This window comes from Helicoverpa armigera, chromosome 8 (genome assembly GCF_030705265.1).
Source record: "Helicoverpa armigera isolate CAAS_96S chromosome 8, ASM3070526v1, whole genome shotgun sequence".
Taxonomy (NCBI): Eukaryota; Metazoa; Arthropoda; class Insecta; order Lepidoptera; family Noctuidae; genus Helicoverpa; species Helicoverpa armigera.
In genome coordinates, this window is record NC_087127.1 from 2,891,599 (window position 1) to 2,915,353 (window position 23,755).

At 38.7% G+C, this 23,755-nt stretch overlaps 1 protein-coding gene across 1 annotated transcript; it reads left to right on the forward strand.

Annotated features, from left to right (window-relative positions):
* Window positions 1–1,267: 1,267 nt before the first annotated feature.
* Window positions 1,268–9,145, forward strand: LOC110383704 (G-protein coupled receptor Mth2). The gene is made up of 8 exons (XM_064035874.1): window positions 1,268–1,669; window positions 3,385–3,562; window positions 4,702–4,884; window positions 5,419–5,497; window positions 5,867–6,054; window positions 7,336–7,504; window positions 7,934–8,116; window positions 8,639–9,145. The coding sequence occupies exons 1-8, from the start codon at window positions 1,367–1,369 to the stop codon at window positions 8,754–8,756; spliced, it is 1,401 nt and encodes a 466-aa protein (XP_063891944.1). The 5' UTR covers window positions 1,268–1,366; the 3' UTR covers window positions 8,757–9,145.
* Window positions 9,146–23,755: the final 14,610 nt, after the last annotated feature.

Genomic DNA, 23,755 nt, shown 5'->3' on the forward strand with positions numbered 1-23,755 from the left:
CGTCGAGCACGCTCGCCTGTTTGTTACAAACCAACTAGCATATTGGTGTAACATTTCGTCGAGCGTATTGGTATAACATTTCGTCGAGCCAAGTACGGGCGATGCGCGGTTGCGGGGTGATGCGGAAGGAGCGGGACGAAAGACACAGACTGAGCATTTACCCGTAACATAACGCCGAGCATTCGCACGAACGTTACATTATATGGAAATGCTTTGGAGACTTAGCTTTTGCATGTATTGTACCATTGCCTAGAACGTTACATTACACAGAAACGCTCCAGAAAATGTTGTAGTTACAGCGTACGGACGATCCACTTTTTTCATACAAAAAGCACGGTGTACGTCGAACGCTCGACAACAGGACTGTTGCAAAGCCAAACACCCTTAAGCTTGAGGCACTTGAAACCTCTCGTTTACAAATGTTCTTGCAGAGTTAACCCAGCAGTATTCCAGCTCGATTCGTAAGGACGGTAGAACAAACTATTGACAATTACAGGAGCGAAAGGTGACATTTACAGCGTCCACACACTGGTGGATTTTTCGAGCGGCCGATACGGGCTCGGGCGATTTTCTTGAAATGGACTTTGAACTTCTATTATAATGATTTCAGATCCGTATAAAAAGTTGTTCTATATTTAAACACTCACTCAACTAAACGCTACAATGTACCTAATGGCATATTATGTACATTTGTCACAATTCCAAGTAATTACCACAAAATGAAATTGCAAAAATATGGTAGCGAAAACTGCATGACTGAATGTGGAATGTATCTATGTAATAACTCATTCAGGAAAACTTGCGGCTAATAAGACTGTGATCCCAACTGAAGCGGGTAGCGATTTTAACGACAGCTCAAAATGCGGATTTCTATAACCTAACCATTGTTTTTATTCATCTGTCCATTTTTTTCATGATAAAAAAATGAAATTAGGGTAAGGTCATATGAATCCGATGTAAGGAACCAGTTTTTTATTTAAATAGAATAACGAGTTTAGCTGTTTTGTTAACTCGAGGTGTATTCTTATAATTGTTTTACCTTATTCCGTATATAGAGAAATGAGAAGCAATTTTATTCTATTAATTCCTTTAGGTAGGTAAGTTAAATATGTCAACTGCCTATAGTTTTTTTTACTATACCTAAATGGCTTTGAGTAGATATTAATTTTCCGCTTCCCGCTACTGCTCCCGGTCCGCTCTCGCTGTCTAATTATTATTTACGTTAAGGTAATTCCTCAATAATATTATGCGATTGATTCACATCACTATATATTACTACATATACCTCATTACAGTTTGATCGCTTGTACTCTTCATACAATATGTCATAATATTTCAATTAATTCTCGACAAATAAACGAATAAAATGTACCAACAGTGTTTAATTTTGTTAGCGGTCACGTCGACAGTTTTATGTGATAAAGAGAAATATGTGAATAAATGTTGTGATTCAGACCAATATTTGGGCCCAAGAAAAATATGTAAGCAAATTGAATACAAGACCAATATGAGATTTTCTCAAATCAAAGTGTACGACGAAAATAAAAACCACATAGGGAAGTCCGTGGAAGATGTATTTCGTATAATTCCAAACAGATTTGACAATGATACGTTCAAAAAGGGCACTGTCAATGTAGAGCGGCTGAATTTCAAGACTTATATTACTGAGGTATGTTTTCAGAACTCTTTTTTCTTATTCAAACAAAGCGGCAACAATTTTGTATGTTCCTATTTAAAAGGACTTTCAACGAAAGAGACAATGAAATGAAACATATTTTGTTGCTTCTCAGACAAAGGAACTAAAGTGTCTGATGCTTCGAAACGATCAAAAGACTGAGTAAAACCATAAACTTTTTTAAAAGGAATGGATTTTAGGTTGGTTTTGGCGTTTTAAAAGCCTCGCCCGCCACACTTTCGTGAGATGTAGAAACTCATTACTGATGAATTTACGGACTTTTCCGTCCAGACCGTCTAGTTCCGTCTGAGTCCACCTGAGTACCTATGCCAAAACAAGTATAGAGTAACATCAAGATGAGCAATGAGCATGACCCAGCACTTAAAGACGCGCACCTCATTATCACCTGATGAAAGACTTTTTTCAAGGGCCCAAGAACCGCTTCTTCAACGAGCATTCGTTGAAGGACCCGTTCATGTCGGTAACATTGAGTCCCAACATCATCCGTTCTGAGGTGACATGATTGCAATTATCATTATAATCACAATGAATTCTAAAACCAAAGAGTTGCATTAACTGTCTGAATAATATTTAGTAATCACTTTGATAAGCCGAAAATCGATCTCAGTGGCGTGCACTTGGAGAGGCCTATGTCCAGCAGTGGACTGCGATAGGCTGATGATGATGATGATGAATCACTTTAATTACTCAGCCTTGACCAGTAGACAATTGTCATTTATCGGCAATTAGCCGTATTCCGTGGTTTCACCCGCATCCCGTGGGAAGTCCTGCCCGTACCGAGATAAAATATAGCCTGTGTTACTCGGAGAGAGTGTAGTTTCGGATCAATTAGGGTAAAAAGAAACAAAAAGTATTTCCTCTTTACTAAATGAATGTATGGCGCAATATTACACCCATATTGGGTAACGAATTGACCACAATATAACATGTAGGTTTCAATAAATTCGTAAACAACTAGTCGATTGTTGCTAATAATGCTTTTACAGTTAAGTTACAAATAAATAAATAAACAAAATAAGTTGAACAAGTTCATATATCCCCGGGTTTTTCTTGCAATTGAGATACATATCCAGAGTTCCCTCAATCACCGTCCTAAATATCATTGCATTTACTACGATAACATATATGTACATATATATATTCTAACGATGAATAATGTAATTTAAGTAGGCATTAGTTTAAGTTAATATACCTACAGTTTTTGAAAGAATTTAGGTAGGTATACAAAATGAAACACATTCAGCTACTGCAGTGAAGTTACGGCCTGGCTTAAATATGTATAATTGTATATAAGAACGAGAATGACGAATCAAAGAAGCCACAAACGTGATTCAGAAAATATAGTTTGATATTATTTGATACTTTAACAATTTCATCTTCATAAAATGGACATTCTTGGTAGGTATGTACCATTTATTAACTAAACTATCATCATCATCTGCCTAGCCTTTTCCCAACGATGTTGGGTTCGGTTTCCTGTCTAACCGGATACAGTAGAGAAATGTTTTACACGAAGCGACTGCGTATCTGACCTCTTCAACCCAGTTACATGGGCACCAAAATTCTCCTTGGTAAGACCACGTTGGATGGTTATGCTTAAGTTTTGACCAAAATAACCACCAACCCTTGGGTCACTTGAAGTATGTGAAAAGTGACTTTATCGTAATTACTATATCCTTTATTTCCAGACTGGAGTTCTTATCATGGAGTTGCCAAACGCCTACGATCGCTACACGTATATAAATGTCAAGGACTACTGCATTGATTACAGTCTTGATCCTAAAACTAATAAAACGACAGTTCCAGAGTATAGAGTAGTATTACCCATAAATGATAACCAAGGAAACCTGGAAAGCAAAGCCTACGGTAAGACCGAAAAGCTATAAAAATTAGATTTTAAGTTAAGCTATCTGCCAATGGCCCGTTATATAGGCTGACTGGTAATTAGTGACCGTTACTTGAATAAGGGATAATATTAATGATTATAAAAAACTTTCACACTTAACTAATTTATTTAGACACTCTCTCATAAGTTTAACTACTGGCTGAAACCGGACCTTGCACTGGTGCCTTCTCCCGACGAGAATAAAAAAGTTTCTGTTGATGAAAGTTGCTTGTGATCATTAGCAATATTACTGGTTCAAGTCATCATCATTTTCCTAATCATGTTGGAGTCGGCTTCCAGTCTAACTGGATTCAGCTGAGTACCAGTGCTTTACAAGAAGCGACTGCCTATCTGACCTCCTCAACCCGCTGGACTGGACTAAGTTCAAGTATCGGTCACTAATTACCAGTCACCCTATATATTGTATGGTATTTATGAGTTTAGACTTTATACTGCGACAACGTCAGCAAACGCCTTGAGAATCACAAAGGAACTCGTCATGAAAATATGGGCACTCACCCTCTGACCTACTGCATTAAGCGTTTTATAAACTCATATTGATCGACTCGTGCGGCTGTTGCTTAGAAACCCGCCCCCACTTTGCTAATTGTTTTTCCAATACCTTGGAAGATGGGAAGGTCTTTGGTGTGAGACGCAACCTGCGTCGACACCCTTGCACCTTCCCAGTACGGCAAGTTGTATCGGTGCAGTCGCTGCAGCCGAAGCTGAAACGCCAATAACATGTTTGAGCCGTTTAGGGTTAAAACCTCGGGACCATAGGGCTCGAGTGCCCACAGATTTTATCAAGAAACTACGAAGCGATTAGTGGAGTCCACTCTTGACCAAAAGGCTGGTTTAAACTTCGGTCAAAGAATATGCATTGCCATTCAGCGTGGCAATGCAGCCAGCCTTTTGGGCACGATCACCGGTGACAGCGATGCGGATGAGTTCTTCGACACATAGTTTTAATTTTTCCCCTTCTTTTATTATTTTTGTAAATATGTATGTAGATTTAATTTGTAATATAGATATGTACATACAATCATACGTAGTTGTACGATTGTAAATAAAATAAACATAAACAAAAATTATGGATTTTATGTTATCTTTTTCCTTCCAGTGGCTATGATGATATCCTGTTTCTTCATGATGCTGGTGTTGATAGTATACAGTTTGCTGAAGCGGCTCCGAAACTTATCGGGTTTGGTGCTCATGTCTTACATCAGCAGTTTGTTCTTAGCTTTCGCGCTGTTAATCGATCTTCAAATGAATCCGTCTACTAAAGAAAAATGCCTAATGTTGAGTAAGTAATCGCCATTTGCAAAAATCTAATTATTTCTAATTTTATTAGATAGATAGGATTTTAATCCTTACATTATAAATGCAAAAATAACTTTATCAATCTGTCGCCATGGCGTTTTAATAAACATGTAGTTTAGAGCCCGCGACTGAACATAGACAACTTTTCATTTGACTGTGGGAGGGAGTTCCTTCGGAAAGCTGATGGAATCGCGTTGCATAGCTAGAATAAATACCTATGGTCTTACTACAAAAACATAAACATCTGTCGGACACTTGTCTAAAAAAAGTGTGGCTGCAAAATGGACCTTATTTCAATGTCATAAGTAATCTGTCACGTGACGTTTAAAAGTTTTTGTGGTACGACGGATATAGTTTAGCAAGGAATAGGAGTATTTCATAAACGGCCGTTCCCAATTTTCTATTAATCTGTTGTCTTGCTTTCTATCTCTATTAGGCAAGTTCGTAGATAGATTAACTAAAGGGAGTGACCGCTATTCTGAGTTACTTGACGTATATTTTGAATTGTGTATTCCAGCGCTGGGCATCTATTACTTCTTCCTGGCGTCGTTCTGTTGGATGAACGTCATGTCCTTTGATATATGGTGGGGTGTGAGGTAATATTTTTAATATACTTTTATATATTGAATATGCCTTCATTGATTTTAAAAAGAAAGGGTTTTTTTGGTGATTTAGTTTAAAAAGAAAGGGCGAGTTCATAAGGCGTGTGAGGCCGGAGCTGGTAACGTTCCTAGTCCCCGAAAGACTACTTTGTCAGGAGATTTTGCTGTTATCATGTCTCCGCAAGTCATTTATATACACCGTGGCTTGTCCTGACAATAATAGTTGAATGAAACTGTATAAAAACAAAAGAAAAAAAAAACATTTTATTTAAAGGCGCAAAAAAGGAAAGTCCTGAACGTTCCGGCCTGTTTAATTAATAAGATTGATTACAATGAAATACCTACATGAATTAAAACTTCCAGACGCCCGACGCAGATGTCAACGTTTTCGAGAAGAAAGAAGCTCTCCCGGTTTCTGAAGTACAGTCTATATGCTTGGGGAGTCCCACTTTGTACGACTATCTTTTTCGTGGTAGTAAACTCAGTAGACATGAGTGACTACCCATGGTTCGTCACACCGGGTGTACCCGATAGGGGTTGTTTTCTTTTAGGTAAGTTGAAATAATTCAAATTTAAATCGGGTGTGTCGTACCTAATCACATTAATTTAAATACGTAAATGAATTTTTCAAACCAAGTAAATAGAATAAAAATTTGCGAGAAGTAGAACAACAATAAGAGTCAGTCATTACAAACAATAAAAATTCTCCATCGAAAACTGACAGCTGTCAACTGGTCAAAACAGTCGATACTCCTTTGCACATGACTTTATCTCTGCTTTACACATGATGTTGTAATTATGAAAACGAAAAATGACTTCTGTGGCGAAACCACTGAATGGATTAGATATTTTCTTTTACAATTCGCCATAGAATATCATAAAGTACCTAAATGTGATTAGGTACGACACACCCGATATATACAGAAATCCAAATAAGATGCGTCGCGTAGCCAGGAAGGCAGATTTTTCCCTGCCTGTGTGTTGTGCCAGGCGTGATCTATATAAATTGCATGCATTGGTAAAATCTGCAATCCCGCACTACGCGACACGGCAGTGGCTTTATCGCTTAAAACGGCTCTTGAGATATGTAGATGTACACTTGTGATAGTCGGTCAGCGAAGGCTCATTAATCACGGAAGGATCAATAAAACCTTTGGGTACCAAGGGACCCTAAAAACTTCAATAATATGAGCTGAATTAACTGCTAGCGGAGCTAGTATTTAATAATCCATGTATATGAACCATATTCGCAATCAAAGTATACCATCGCGCAATCACTCTTGTGCTTTAAGTTCTCTCTTGGTATATATTTGAAGAAGGTATCGGGCAGTGGATCGATGCGGGCTGCCCAAGACCGGGAAACCTAGGTTCAGCCATCCTCCGAGCCTTTTCCCAACTATGTTGGGGTCGGCTTCCAATCTAATCGGATTCAGCTGAGTACCAGTGCTTTACAAGAAGCGACTGCCTATCTGACCTTCTCAACCCAGTCACCCGGGCAACCTGATACCCCTTGATTAGACTGGTGTCAGACTTACTGGCTTCTGACTACCCGTAACGACTGCCAAAGATGTTTAATGACAGCCGGGAACCTACAGTTTAACGTGCCAACCGAAACACAGGCATTGGTGTCTAAGATATACTTAGAAAGTACATACAAACTTAGAAAAGTTGCATTGGTACTTGCCTGACCTGGAATCGAACCCGCGCCCTCATACTCGAGAGGTTGGTTCTTTGCCCACTAGGCCACCACGACGACGGGAAACCTAGGTTCAGCGTTCAGGATTTATTTGATATGATGATGATGTTGATCTTATAACCCTATATTCTCATAGGTGGCGTCAAGCTCCTGTACCTGTATTACCCTTTGCTGATACTGAACTTCTGCAATTGGCTGTTCTTCGTATTGACCTTGTGGGGCTTTCTGGCCCACAATCGACGGACGAATGTGCTGGATACGGCGGCTGCAGGCAGTCAGCAGAAACATCGTCAACTGAAGAACCAGTTAGTATTTATAATTTACCTTATATTAGGATATTTTTCTGCTTATGAGCAAAATAACTCATATTAAACATGAAAATGGAGTCAACGCCTCCATTTTCATGTTTAAACCTACCAAACCTACCAAACCTACCTACCTACCTGTTCCACCTAGGTGCGAATAGGTTTGGCGCTATCTGCCAAACCTATTCGCACCTAGGTGGAACAGACAAACCGATATCCATTGAGAAGGCAGATGATCAGACTTTCTGGCACAAATAATAACTGGAAGCAACGCATTTCATGTGCCTTCCGAAACACAGAAGAACTTGAATATTTTAATAATGATGGGTCACGGAGGCTATTACTTAGCCACGAGCCACTTCTTAACCTTATTATCGACCGATTCATGTGGTAGCATACTTTAAGACATTCTAATATTTATCATTGCAGATTAATCCTCTACTCCAAGCTGTATGTGGTGATGGGCTTAAATTGGGTGCTAGAAGTAATAAGTTTCATGTACCCTGACATCAAACTGCTGTGGCAAATAACAGACTATTACAACATCCTTATAGGAGTATCAATATTTATAATATTCGTTTGCAAGAAGAAAGTATTGGAGGAAAGTCAACGGTAAGTGGGATATGTTATTTATATACTTACCCTTTAACTACAGGTATAGCTAATTCTAATTTATGTATTTTAAAATAAGAAGCATGAAAATATGTATCTATCTATATCCGGCTACGGGACGCGGGTGAAAGCGCGGGCGAAAGCTAGTCTATCTATAATATATGAAAATGAAACCTGCTTTCCGTTGTCACGACATGACATGAAAACGGCTTGACCGATTTGGCTAAAAATTAGAGGAGAGGTAACTTGGACCAGGGAGAAGGTTTTTCTTTTTGTCACCATCCGGCTACGGGACGCGGGTGAAACCGCGGGCGAAAGCTAGTTCTAATATAATAGATGGATTTTTTTTTATTATTGTACTCCAAATAAAGGCTACGAAACTATTTGAAAAATTCTTTCACTGTTGGAAAGCTACACTCTTCCCGAGTAACATAGGCTATAATTTATCCTACCTGCCATAGGAATGTGTATGGGATATATAAGATCCGTTACAGTTATATTATTTTATATTATTTTTTTCAGATGTCTGGGGACAAAGCTAAGGGGTTTGCATTCGTCTTTTGTTAATTTTCGAAGCAAAGAAGCGAATCCAAGTGGCATTTCCATGTCTGTGAGACCGACAAGGATTACATCACTATAGTGCCATACCAGAAACGGCTGTCTAAAACATAGTTCTAATTTAATACGCTTTAAAGATCTCAACATTTTTTTTGTAAAGTATCGGAAATATAAAGAAACGCAAGGGATATTTTGTCGACGTTTATATTATTAATTAGAATGAAGTAGTTTGAATTTCGCCCAACGCATCTGTCATATTTATGCAGCAGATTACAGTTTCGCATTTAACAGTCACAATTCTAAGAATGTACAGCGCAATTCCTTATAGCGTTTCCAGCCTTCCTAGAGGATTACGTCGCGTGTGTAAGTGTGTACGCTTGACTCGCGCGATCGATCTGTATTACTTATACTTACCAATTCTTATACTTATATTAAATTTACGTGTCATAAGTAAATACAGAACATATATAATTTTTTCTTTGATTCCATAGCGTACATTAGGAGAAAATTAGAAAAAATACAATGACAATTTTCATTTCATTAATTCTAGGTTTGTCAGACGGCGTTCCGCCGTAGATAATCTATGTCGCTTTGTCTTCCTATGATATTTCATCCTTCGTACTCCCAAAAATAATATAAAAAATATAGTTGTTTGGTTGTGTGAGCGAGTTGGTTGGTCGCTTGAATAAATATCCACTCACTATTCCACAGCGTATAATTTACATGCAGATCAACAGAAGGCACAATAGGGAAAGCATACAATCTGTTAGCAATATTACAGCGACAAGCGTACGCTCCGCGTCGAGGCTTGATCCTGACTGGCGTACGTGTGAGTGCGCTCGCGCACCGCGATTGCATAGGTGTTAGTGCTGAGGGCTAGGTCGATAAACTGCCGACCATCGACTATCGATAATTTTACCCGACCAACTGTTAAGGTAGTATGCATGTTAGTGTAGTGATGTTGTTTATATGTAAATAGATAGTGGTATATATGTTACAGCCAAAGTAATAAGTCCGCATATTATACATATTATCTAGCTATTATTTATAATATGAGTAGATATTATAAATAATATTATAATAATATTTGGATAAAGTGAAAATTGACACAGAATTAATCACATTAACTAGCAATTTTATATAATATCTCCATAGACTTAGATAATTTAATAAAACAGTAGGTAAAGATTATTATTTCATGTTAACTAACTAAAGACGGAAGACGCTGGATGCAGGTCGCCTCCAACAGGTATCTGTGGAGATCTAAGGGGGAGGCCTATGTTCAGCAGTGGACGTCCTATGGCTGAGATGATGATGATGAACTAAAGTGCCTGGTAGCTGACCTTAATATAATTCGAAAAAAGCTAGTTAGCACAGTGCAGGGCACCCCATAATAGTAGCGAAAAGTCCCCTTTGAAGTGTGGCTCGGGCCACTGTACGGACGGCCCGGAGTGTGACCTGCTCGGGAAGGGCACCGCCGTGTCCTCGTCGAGGCAGTCGGCAGCGGCGACCTCTCGCGCCCTGGTTCAAGCCAAGCTCCGGGGCGAGAGGTACTGGGATGCCATCGTCTCCTTCTGTGTGGACGAGAGACGACTCCCAGCCACCGTAGACGTGGGCCTGTGCGATGAGTTCGGGTGCCTTATCGGCCTTCCGTCTCCTGGGAGACACGGACCCGCCTCGGTGGCGCGCATTGTTCAACGCGTGGTTTAAGCCACTAACAGTCTGACCTCACGCTGCACGTTCACGCTCACGCTCTCTGAGTCCCTCACGCTGCTCTCCCACAGTGGGAGGAATCATTTGATGATTTATCATAAAAAGAGTCGATAATAACTTGAGCCGTTTCTAAGAATTAGTAAGTAGTCAGACGATTATACCATATTTATTACTTTGGCTAACTTTGACCAGCTATTATGAATTGGATCCAGATAAAGTGATTAATCTATCACACTGTCTAGTTAATTTGGGTATTATATACAATGACCAGTCATTATGTATAATATATATTTAATCACTTTGGCTGTAACATATATATATGTATGTATATATTATATAATTTGTGTATTCATTTTAGTTAGACTAAGATAATAACTAAAGAGATCAATCAAATCAACATTAGAAATAGAATATTTAAGTAATGACACAATCATGCAGTGAGAAAGAAAACGAAAATTGTATGTAAGGAATAATTGTATGTAAATCAAACAGTTGGTGATTTTCAGTATATATGGCACCACGGCCACTTTTTTGTACCTATCCAAACTTGATCGCATTTTGTAGTTTTTCGATGCTTAGTCAGTATTATATGTAATTGTCTTTCTTTAATTACTGACTTTAATGACATGAAATTTTGCAACTGAATAGTTGAGTGATTAAACAAATTATTGGCATACATTTAACCATGCAATTCTTTTAGAATGTCATGATATTCGACTGCTTTGTAAACAGTGATCTGTTCATGGTAAATTATCCTATAACTTTTTAATTACTAACGGAACATCATTGATACTTGGCAACATGTTGCAGACACTTACAAGGTTTGTGTAAACGTGAAAATCTAGACCCCAAACTGCATACTTTAAGAATAAGTGTATTTTACGTTTATATTTTTATCTTTTAAACGACGACGACGACTTACGACGATTTCTAAATCTGTTTTTTGAAGAAATATAAACAAATTCAAAACAACAAATGTAAAAATCTACAGCTCTCTATGTAAGCGCTTTTTGGCCTGCTGGATCGATAAAATACCTCTATGTGCAGCGGACGAGTTCACAGAATTCGAGGATCGCGCAGCTTCGCTCACTGAATTTCGTGGTAAACGGCGATCTCCCTGTGTCATTATTAAACGATTTGCAACGAGAAACGGCTCGCGACTCTAATAACCTGACTATTATTAAACATTAATGGCCTTACTACAAAAACTTAAACACCTGTTTAACACTTATCTAAAAAAATTGTGGCTGCAAAATGAACCATAATATATGTCAACGTCAACGTAATCTGACATGTTTTTAGACAAGTCTTAAACTGACGTTTAAAAGTTTTTTATGGTAAGACGGTAACGGTCTTACTACAAAAAACTTTAAACAATGATCTTACACGAGTTTAGCTAAACTCTCTCTAAAGCGGTAGACACGTATTAAGTAGGTGTTTAATTTTCGTTACCACAGAACCATGTTTAACGCGTATCTCACTCATATCTCACTACACAACACGTAGACAACGTCAATCACATTCATTTTATTTTGCTTTTGGTAACAGAGCAAAACATTCGTTCATCCAGTCCATTACATACAGATAGCTTACAAGTCCTTTCATACTTTTCTGTGGTGGGCAAATTTTATATGTTTTAAATTTTCATACCTGACATTACATTCATACGCCTTCTGAGGCAGATTTTGGTGGTACTAATTTTATTAAAATTGTGAACACATTTAATATCAAATATGTATTTGAATAAATAAATTGATTTGATTTGATTTAATACTTCAATAGGCTTAGTTTTTTGTTTTGTAATGAATGTAATTAAAATATAAACATCACTATAAGAAAGGCAAAGCCGTTTAGGAACAGAAGAAACGGTAAAGTCCAGTGGTGTCGAATGGAACAATGGAACGTTCTCTAATATCAATTTTGTCATAATTTTCAACAGTTTTTCTGTTTGATTTCGTTTCGAATTATAGAAATAATTCTGCTATAGTACGCAAATTATTTGGAAAACATGGAAGAAACTAAAAACAACACAAATACACGCATACGTGGTGAAAACTGGACCCAGGAATAAAGGGTAAGAATTATTTTTTAATAGACAGGTACCCGGTAATTTGTTGTCGAAATGTTTCGTAATACATCTGCTTCTCCATTTTAGGATCTGCTCCTCGAATTAATGCGGGACTCCGCACCTACTGTCGAAAATAAATTAACGGATAAAACTAATACTAATAGAAAAAAAATGGAATGGTTGAACATCCAAAACAAGTAAGATATACTGAAACAAGTTTAATGATATAATACGGTCAATGGGTTGTTTTAGGGGCGGCTTTTATATCAATAGTTTGTAAAGGCTTAACAACTATTCCCCCACACATACATGAATTAACTTTTGTTCTAATTACATATCTGTAACAATGTTACTTTTGCTGCAGACCCAAAGAGCTAACTGGGAAACCCAGAGAAGTAGTTCAGTTAAAAGGTTTCTGGAGGCGATCTAAGATAGCCGCAAAAAAAAGTGTGTCACAATACCGAAGAGTACATGCTACTGGTGGCGGGCAGCGACCACCTTCTCCCTCACCAGAAGACAGTTTTGTCCAACGGATTTTGTTATTGACGAAAACATTTTTGATTCTGATTCAGTTCCACAAGCTGTAAATACGTGTTATTTTCTTCAGTTATTAGATAGACTAGATCGATGTAATCAAAGTAGTAGTAAACGAAAGGAGTTTGTAGTTGTTTTAACTACAAAATGAAATGTACTAATTATAAATATGTATGTCACTTCCAGGTTGGACCTCTTGTCAATGGTGGTAACAATACTATACACAGACGCGATAGCACTTTGCAAGACTTAGATGAGGTAAAATCATTTGGATTCATGAATATGTACTTAATATTTGTAATGATTACAAAATTAAATAAGCTATAGTTCGGCCGTTCAGAGAATGCGTTCCTGACACCTATCAGTTAGTCACGACTAGTGATGGGCACAACATAACACTAAGTTCGTTACCGTTCCCCCAAAATAAACCGCCGCATTATTTTAAGATTATTTTCGTTTTAAATTGGCGGAATCATTTAAATTTATATTTTAGTTATTTAAGTGGAAACCAAAAAAAGGTAATATTCATATAATAAAATCGTTTTATTTATTCTTTGTTACAAAGTTACAATCTGTATTTCTATGCAATAAAGTAAGTACATTGAATTGAATGTGCGTACAGAATGTTAATCAGACTCCGATTCGCTTGAGGAGGTGGTGTCTTCATCATCATCTTCGCCTACGTGTATATTACGTGTATATTAGGTATTATCAATAACAGAATCAATCCTGATATCTCGGTCAAAATCTTCCAAAATCAGGTTTTTAGAGCTCTACCTCACTGGGAGGCCATGGCGACGTCGCCAGCGGCACAGGTCTGGCTACTTCTGGCATCCAAATGTCGCCAAGTCGAGTGGCCATGGCGTCTCGACAGTCAATTGTTTACGTCGTCGCTCAAGAAATTGCAAGCTGACTGGCGACCACATTGGCGACTGTGTGAGGGAGGTGCGCTTTACCGTGTACATTATAGTGGCTACTGTGGCCACGTCGCCAAGTTGCCACGGTAGCCAGAAGCCACATAGGGAACTGTAGCTCGTGGCCACGCCTCCAATTTGGCGACGTTACCAAACCGTCGCCAAGTGAGTTAGGTTCCATACATTTCAATACTAACTGCTTGGATACGTAGCCGGCGACGTCGCCATTGGCGTCCTAATGAGGCAGGGCACTTAGTCTTAGCGCACGAAACGACAACAAATGACTATTTAGCGTCACAAAATGACGGCCCATGATGCCATTTGGGGTTACCATTTTCAACCTAAATATAAAAATGCTACTTTCTTTCGCGCGTTCAGTTTGATCATAGTTTTATTTTTATATTTCATAAAAGTTATCCTATAGTCCATTATTTTCAAATTCTTAAAAAGAAAAACAAAACGTATTATTTTATATTATAAGTATAACTGTATAAGAACCATCAACCAGAACAGATTACGATACTTGCCTGTTATTTTTAGCACAGCACTACAAATATAAAGCGCTGACATAACCTTGTAATAGCGCAGTATAGATTTAGAAAAATATTGTTTACCAAGTTATTTGACACTCAATTTGGCACAAAATTACAACATTTATTGATTATTATTGATATAATAATGTTGTTTTAATGCTCAACAATTGTTAAAACGATAAACAACCAGCAAAAATATTTTTATCGTACTGCAACGCCATTACAAAGTTACGTCGTCAGTTCAATCGCGATGTGTCAGAAACGCATTCTCTGAGCGGCCGAACTATAATGATGCAATTATTTACAGGATTTTGATATATTAGAAGAAGGTGAAACTGTTACAGTAACTGCTGATGTACACAACAAAGAGGTATTTAGTACCTACCTACTAAAATTTGTACTTATTTCATAATGAGTCCTTATTTGATCATCTTCACAACTACCATTAATTAAAACATGATTATTCTTACAGAATAACAAAGCCCCAAGTAAAAAAAAACATGTAAGTACTTAAATAATTTTTAATATGATATTTAGACTAAAAATGTATGTCTTAAATATTTACACTAATGTTTTTTTGCACATTATAACATATAACATAATATCGCTTTTGTTACAGTACCTGCAAGACCGCGCTGCTCAACAGCAATCTTAAAATCAAAAAAAGCAAGCCATGGAAATGATGATAGAAGAGCACAAACTTAAGATGAAATACCACAGGCAAGAGTTAGCCCCCCAGGAATTAAAACATAGGATGGAGATAGGGAAAATAGAAATAGAACTATTAAAAAAAAACTTAAAGAATAACTTTTATTCAAGCATCTATATTCTAAGTGCAATGTGTTTTTGTCATTTATTTATTTTCTAACATATGATTTACATTTTTAAATATTAAATATAAAAATAAAAAACATTTAAAAATATAAATAAAATTAAATTATAAATTTAAAAAAACCCCCGACCCAAAAAAAGTACGCAATAATTATGACAAAAGGTTAAAAACGCTAAACCCTATAAAAAGCAAAAAATAACTTTTAACACTACGTAAACTAAATTTTGTCGTGTCGGGGGACCGCTCTAATTCATTACTTTAGATACGTGTTTTTTTTTTAAAACGAATGTTGTATTAGGTAGGTATCATTTGATTTATGTAAGTATTTATGAAGGTAAAAAGCGGTCCCCCGACACGTCAAAATTTAGTTTACGTAGTGTTAAAAGTTATTTTTTGCTTTTTATAGGGTTTAGCGTTTTTAACCTTTTGTCATAATTATTGCGTACTTTTTTTGGGTCGGGGGTTTTTTTAAATTTATAATTTAATTTTATTTCATGCTTTTTAAAGGAGCTCCTTAATTTTTCCTTATTTCATTTAATTTATTTTATCTTAAGATGGGGTCGCTATATGCGATTTCGGCCAAAGGAAGCTGTTTAACAATCCTAACAAACTGGCTCTGGGAGAATTGCACAGATTGAGAAACAATAAAGATTAACCTTTGGACATTCTAGATTTTCAGCAAAAAAATATAAATCGGTTTATCCGTTTCATTCCGGCCTTCCAGGGTTTCATCCGCCACATCCCATTTCCAGCATCAGGTTCTCGTCAATCAGAAACATGAAGAGAACTCGTCAAGACAAATTCAACGAGCCCAAACTCGATGGGTTTACTAAAAGGCAGTTCAGGGTTACGTCTCCTACCTTCGTGCCCTAACAGCAGACCAGCTCAGTGGTTCCAAAAGACATTAGTGTTTCAAATTTCAGATCCCACATATACTTGCAAGTAAACTGAGCGTGTAACATTCCTATCACATCTAGCAAACGAGCTGATGACCTTGAAGACCTGAACCGATTTCCACCCAACATAGCTAAGAACACTCCCGACTGACATACCTTTTGAACAAAAAAAACCGCATTACAATCGGATTATCCGTTTGGGAGCTACGATGCCACATACACACACACACACACACACACATACACACACACACACACAGACACGTCAAACTTATAACACCCCGTCGTTTTTGCGTCGGGGGTTAAAAATAGGTTGCCACCGATATCGGGCACAGGGTCCAAGGTACCGGTGGTTAGGGTCCCAGAGACAGAAACCTCCTCACAATACGTGCCGTATCAAGGAGTACTGCCTTCTGAATCAGTCCCTTGATCCAGCCGCCCAACGAGAGCCTCCTGAGGTGTTCGTCGAGGCTCTTGGCTATTAAACCATTGGCCGTAACGACAATCGGCACAACAACAGCCGTGTCGACACTCCACATGGCGACAACCTCGTGCGCTAAGTCGAGATACTTTATTTGTTTCTCTTTCTCAGCTTTCACAAGGTTCTCGTCATGCGGAACGGCGACATCGACTATCATCGCGCGGCGCGCTAATCGATCTATCACCACAATATCAGGCTTATTGGCTACAATAGTCCTGTCAGTGATGATAGATCGATCCCAGTACAACGTGATATGGTCCTTTTCGAGAACTGGGTCGGGCGCATACCTGTAGTACGGTACCTCAAGGTCTACAAGGTTGTATTGCAGAGCAAGCTGCTGGTGGATAATCTTGGCCACTTGGTTATGTCTGTGCAAATATTCACCATTAGCCAAACGAGAACAACCAGATATAATATGTCTGATAGACTCACCCGGATGGTGACATGCCCGACATATGTCAACCGTCCCGTCTTTCACGATATATCTCCGGTAGTTATTCGTAAGGATAACTTCGTCCATAATTGTAAGTGCATAAGTGCAATTATTATTAAGTAAATTAATATAGTAGCTAATTAAAATGTTGATTAATAAATTGTTGTCTTATTACGGCACCCCTTACTGTAAGTCTCTTGAGTCTGTGATCTTGAGCTTTGACGATCATATCGTATAATTTGCCAGCGTGGTATGGAACCCGTTCTATGCTGTACAGTCGCAAAGAGTTGAACGCATTCAAAGGGCTTTCACAAAGCACCTCGCTTATACATCTGGTGAAATATCTCCTCGGTGTCCCTATGAACAGCGTATCCAGTGCTATAAAATGGATTCCCTACGTGACCGTCGTCTGATGCAAGATCTTTTGTTTCTCTTCAAATTATTAAATAATAAATTAGACTGCATGAAACTTGTGGAAAGTGTGGGACTAAAAGTACCATATAATATCCCTAGACATCCCATAACCAACCTGTATCATACTCCAGCAACTAGAATTTATTGTTCCTTTCGATTGTATTCCTTGTTCTTATATGGGCTCTGTTGTAAGACTCCTCTCTATCATTGCTCGGAGTAAGCACTGGCGTAAAGAGATATGGTGTACACGCATAGCCACTGTCTCCTAGTAGTCGTCCATGAAACTCACCACGTTCGAACCTCGCCTTCAATGTGCTTTCATTGAATATGCGGGAATCATGGGCGCTTCCCCTCCACCGTGCAACTATGTCTCTGATTTTCAATTTTGAATCGTAGACAACTTGGACATTGATGGAGTAATAACCCTTGCGATTCACATAGGCTTCACTCATATCTCCACCCACTCTTCTTATTTTTATGTGAGTACAGTCTATGGCTCCAATGACTGTGGGGAAGTCACATATGCTTCTAAATCCTCTCATGGTCTCCTGTTGTGCCTCTAATGTTGTCGGCATATTGATAAACTAATGGGCTTTTTCGCCAACGCTTCCGCGACATTTCTCGCAATTTTGCTTATCGATTGTTGAGAGATGCCTTGCATGTCCCCACTGTCATCTTGGATCTGAAACGTAACCACTAATTTATAGCATAGGTAGGTAAGTATTTGGTCAGTGGATATCCTACTGTTACTTATTAACAAAAGTTATGATTTAACCAATCTTACCTGATGACGAGCCCAATGGCGTAAAGCACAGACTACTTGTATTTCTGGTAATATGGTATTACCACGAGGATCGCTTGGAAGATCATCTACTATTAGATCCACTATCTTCCTAGCAAAAGCTTTGCTGAATCTATACTTTTTTTTTGAATTGATCGTCGTCGTACTGTTCGAACGGATTAATCCTCACACGGGGTACATTGTTGTCACGAATACTCTCCATGACCTCAACATCCATTTCGTCAATGAAGTCGATAGAATCCACAAAATCCATTATGCACGAAATCCTACTGAACACCAAACAAAATGAAACAGTGAGTGGCTCTGACACATAAATGTTGAGGTTAAACAGTTTCAAAACTAGGGTGTTCGGGTGTTTAAATTTAAACCAGATTTAAGGCGTGTCTATCTCTAAACAACCCTTAAACGCAGTTTTGTGGTTACACTTTTTTTAAGCACTAGCTAAACAGGCGTCTAACTTTTTTGTAGTATGTGTCAAACGGGTGGCCTAGGAAGGTTAGTGACGCTGAGTTACAACCATTTTTCACTTGTCGAACTCAGTTATCTTACGAAAGTGGTATATTAATGCGGGGTCATAAGGTAGTTATTCCTTCGAATTTGCAAGTATCAAATCAAATCAAATCATTTATTTCATTTAGGCCTTTACAAGCACTTATGAACGTCAAAAAGTCAAAAAAGCGGGCACCTATGCGAAATCTTAATTTTAAGGACTTTACGTGTATTTTATAGGGTTTTAATGATTATAGTACCTATGTTACTATCATCAATAGGGTTAGCCAAGCATGCGTGAGAGTGTATTCTAAATTTGAATTTTGCACAATTGCTACGAAATCGGTTAAACCTTGTTTTGGACTTATTCCTTGTAGAAAGTTTGTCGCTGTCTTGAAAAGTTTTTGAAGCGATTTTTAGAAAACTGATAATGCAGTTTTAATCAATGATTAATGTACCTTTTTGTTAGATCAGTACATTTTTGAAAAACTATGCGTATTTGATAAAATGTTCACCTGTTCTAAATAGTCTATACCGATGATTGATGGCAATGTTAAGAGTTTCGGTATTTTTGTGCAAAGCGTTCTATTGTTTAGCTATTGTACCCACGCGGTTTAAAATATCGCTTTATCATAAATAAACACTATTTAGAGGAATATAAGTTCTTTGAGCTGTAACAAAACCAATTTAAAGTAAGCAGTGCCGATCACAACTCGTCTCCTATCAGACTTTGACATTTTGAAAAATCTTGAAATTCTACAAAATACAGAAAATAACGCATAGACTGTGAGCACGAGGTCTTAAGGTCTCGTAATCACTGATTTTTAAACAACCTCGTCTCTTGGGAAACCCCATAGACCTCTGAAAATCTATGGGTCTGAGCGTTTAAATAGCGTATTTTCATCCCACGGACATTTTATTAAATAAACTTACTTGCACCGAGGTTTCCTGGTATCTACAGCACTTTCCTGCTTAAATCGAAACAATAAATTGGCTATCTGCTCATTTCTTAACAAACATACGACTGGCCAATAATTTTGAATTCTTGACTCCATTTTAGCTAAATCATCATTTAGTAAGCCGACACCTATGGAGTTGTCGAGAGCTTTAACGCAGCAATAATTCTACTTTTTAAATAGCTTTAACCCTAATCATCATTTTTCATAAGGTTAATTTAACATTTAACACAAAATTTGGTATTTTTTTAATGTCAAAGTCTGATGGGAGACGAGTTGTGATCGGCACTGCTTACTTTAAATTGGTTTTGTTACAGCTCAAAGAACTGATATTCCTCTAAATATTGTTTATTTATGAAAAAGCGATATTTTAAACCACGTGGGTATAATATCTAAACAATAGAACGCTTTACACAAAAATATCGAAACTCTTGACATTGCCACCAATCATCGGTATAGACCATTTTTAGAACAGGTGAAAATTTTATCAAATACGCATAGTTTTTCAAAAATGTTCTGATCTAACAAAAGGTACATTAATCGTTAATTAAAACTGCATTATCAGTTTTCTAAAAATCGCATCAAAAACTTTTCAAAACACCGACGAATTTTCTACCAGGAATTGGGCCAAAACAAGGTTTAACCAATTTCTTAGCAATTGTACAAAATTCAAATTTAGAATACACTCTCACGCGTACTTGGCTAACTTTTTTGAAGCTAGTAACATACTATAATCATTAAAAACTCTTTGAAACACACGTAAAGTCCTTAAAACTAAGATTTTGCATAGGCGCCCGCTTTTTTTGCAAAAGAGTTTATAATAAAATGATAGGAAAGTCAAAACTGTACATTGAATATTTTTTTAAAAGAATACTTGGGGGGTGATCCATAATCGATTCTTTTAGAATTTTTGTCTGTATGTCTGTTTATCTGTTTGTCTGTATGTTTGTCCCGGATAAACTCAAAAAGTACTGCATGGATTTAAATCAAATTTTGCATGACTATTACCTGAGGGCCGGTTTAACACATAGGCTATATATTATCACGCTATCACCCACGGGGGTTGAGCAATGAACGATTAAATAATCGAAATTGTAAATTCTATATTGCCCACGCAGACGAAGTCGCGGGCAGCAGCTTGTTATAAATAAGGTTGATTCTAGTTGCCCATTCCAAAATTAGCTTCCTATGGAGAAGAACGGGCAAGAAACACCATGGTTACTCTTTTTAAAACATAGTGGGTATTACATTTGGTATGTAGTGCTTACAATATTTTAAGGGTTGACTCTGAGAAAGTTATACAATGCAAGTTGGACTAGGAATTAATTGATTAATTTCAATTATATGCAAACTATTATTATACAAACTAATTTTAAGAAGGTAATGAATTTAACCGGGTCGTGTCCAGAGGGTGATTCTGACTGTTGGCTGTCCGCTGACAGTTTCTGAATCGCTACGGGTACGCGACCCCGGACTACTCGAGCTTCTTTTGTCATACTCCTCTCCGTTCCGTGGCAGCAGTATCCTACCCTCCTCTCCCTCATCTCAAATCCCAAGCAGATGCCTCCTGCTAAGATCCACTGGCGATCCCGGCCAGGCACAGCCCTTCTCATGGCTCATGGTTCGCGTTAGAGGCCATGCTAACGCCTAGGGACGTCTCTACCTTTCTCCAATTGTAGCGGTTTACCGTTCCATTGGATACAGGGAGGTAGAGATAAGAGTCCACCTGTGTATGCGCACACACTGTGGTTGCTACGTTTCGTGCACTTTAATATCTCCTGCGCAATTGACTTGCTATGCCAAATGAACTCCAATTTAGCCCAGCGGCGATGGGCAGAGGTAGAGAGGTCCGGTTGTGATGCCAACTTGGCTTTGTCAGATGTCTACACGCAGGCGACCTAGGGTAGATGGTCGCTTTGCACTGCACTGGGTTAACACAATTCGGTAGCTCACTGGGTGACGAAGCAGCTCTATTTGGAGAGGCCCTGCTTCCCCTAATCCGGGGAGGGGACTAGAAAAGGTGTCCCAAAAAAGGCTTAACCCATAATAAAGAGAGAGAGTAACCGCGGCTGTCTCTGCATCAATAACTCGTGGTCGAAAGATACATAATAATCTCAGACGAAAACCTGATAAAATTAATAACATGACCTTTGCAGTGTGGAATGTGCGGACCCTCCTTGATCGCGAAAGTAGCCTGTGTCCTCCTCGTAAAACCGCTCTCGTATCGAGAGAACTCCGACGCTACGGTTTGCACATCGCTGCGCTTAGTGAGACTCACTTGGTAGACGAGGGGGAGAGATTGGAGCGCTTGGGCGGATATACTTTCTTTTGGAAAGATACTCCGTCCTCAGAGCCTAGAAGATCCGGGGTAGGATTCGCGATCAGCAACCATATAGCAGCTAAATTAGAGGAGTGTCCTATCCACATCTCGGACCGCGTCACCACGGTGCGCCTACACCTCGATAATGGCAACCATCTTAATATCATCAGTGTTTATGCGCCAATGCTTGACCAGGATGATTAAACCAAGGCCAAGTTTTACGAAGAAGTTACGCGAACCCTATCAAAAATTCCCCAAAGGGAACAGATACTTCTGATGGGAGACTTTAATGCGCGAGTCGGACGTGACTTTAAAGCTTGGCCAAAGGTCTTGGGAAGACATGGTGTTGGTAACATATGTAAATAGTAATGGACAACTCCTGCTATCTCTCTGTGTCGAATTCGAACTGGCCATCACCAACACCATGTTCAGACTCCCGGCTAAATATAAAACTACCTGGATGCATCCGAGATCGAAGCATTGGCACCTGATTGATGATGCAATGTGCTCCACGGACCACCGATGCTTCGTTTATATCCTCCTCGCAGATCTCATGGAGTGAAGCCTAAGTGCCTAGACTTGGAAAATTTCAAAGTTTGGAGGTACGCGACAACTATGTACAGGCAATTAGTGATGCGATCCAGCTAATAGACGTTGAGAATATTGATTCTGTAGCTAACTGGCATACCCTCTCGACCGGATTAATCGCTACTGCTTCGCAGACACTGAGTGTCAAACCTGGTAGACACGAAGACTGGTTTGATGAAACACCGCTCCATACTACGTCAATTTAGAGACGATCAACAAGCGGAGCGTGTTAGGCAAAGTGGAGCCGAGTTGCGGAGATATGTACGGGAAATAAAAGACAAGTGGTGGCGTCAAAAGGCCGAACGTATGCAGTGGCTCTCTGACACGAAACAGCTAGGTGCGTTTTATGATGAGGTTTGCAAACTGGTCGGTAAAACCACAAGAGGTCGCACAAAAGTGCCCTTAAGATCTCATGACGGCACACAGCTACTGACCAACAAGCAGGACGTACTGAAGAGATGGGCAGAGCATTTCAACGACTTGCTCAATGTCGATAGAGCCATGGACATGTCGTTCATCTGCTCGATGGCAACACTGCCCACTGTCAAACAGCTAGATGATCCACTGACTCTGCGTGAGGTCATCGTCGCCGTTCAACAACAACAGAACAAAAAAGCGGTCGGCATTGATAATGTTCCTGGAGAGTAGCTGAAATATAGGGGGGCGGAATTGCACGAGACCATTTGGAAACTTTTTGCAAAGATGTGGAATGAGGAGCGAGTACCTGATGAGTTTCGAGTCTCTCGGGTGTGCTCCTTGTACAAGAACAAAGACGACAAATCTGACTGCAACTTCTATAGAGGTATCTTGGGGTGGTGCCACGCAAAATGTATTTATTCGCCTTGAGAGAGCCCAGAGAGCTGTCCTGAAAGTAATGTTTTCTCGTCCACGAAGGTATTCCACTGTACAGCTCTACTCTGACTGCAAGGTTCTCACTGTCAGACAACTATTTGTGCTCCTGTGTACCTTGCGTAAGCATTCAACGCGTCCCCCTGAGGAACCTACTGGCCGCATCAAGCATAATGTTTTTCCTCCCGTACGCCACAGAACTGCTTTTGCCAAACGTCAATACTATGTGATTAGCACTATAATATATAACCTACTAAAC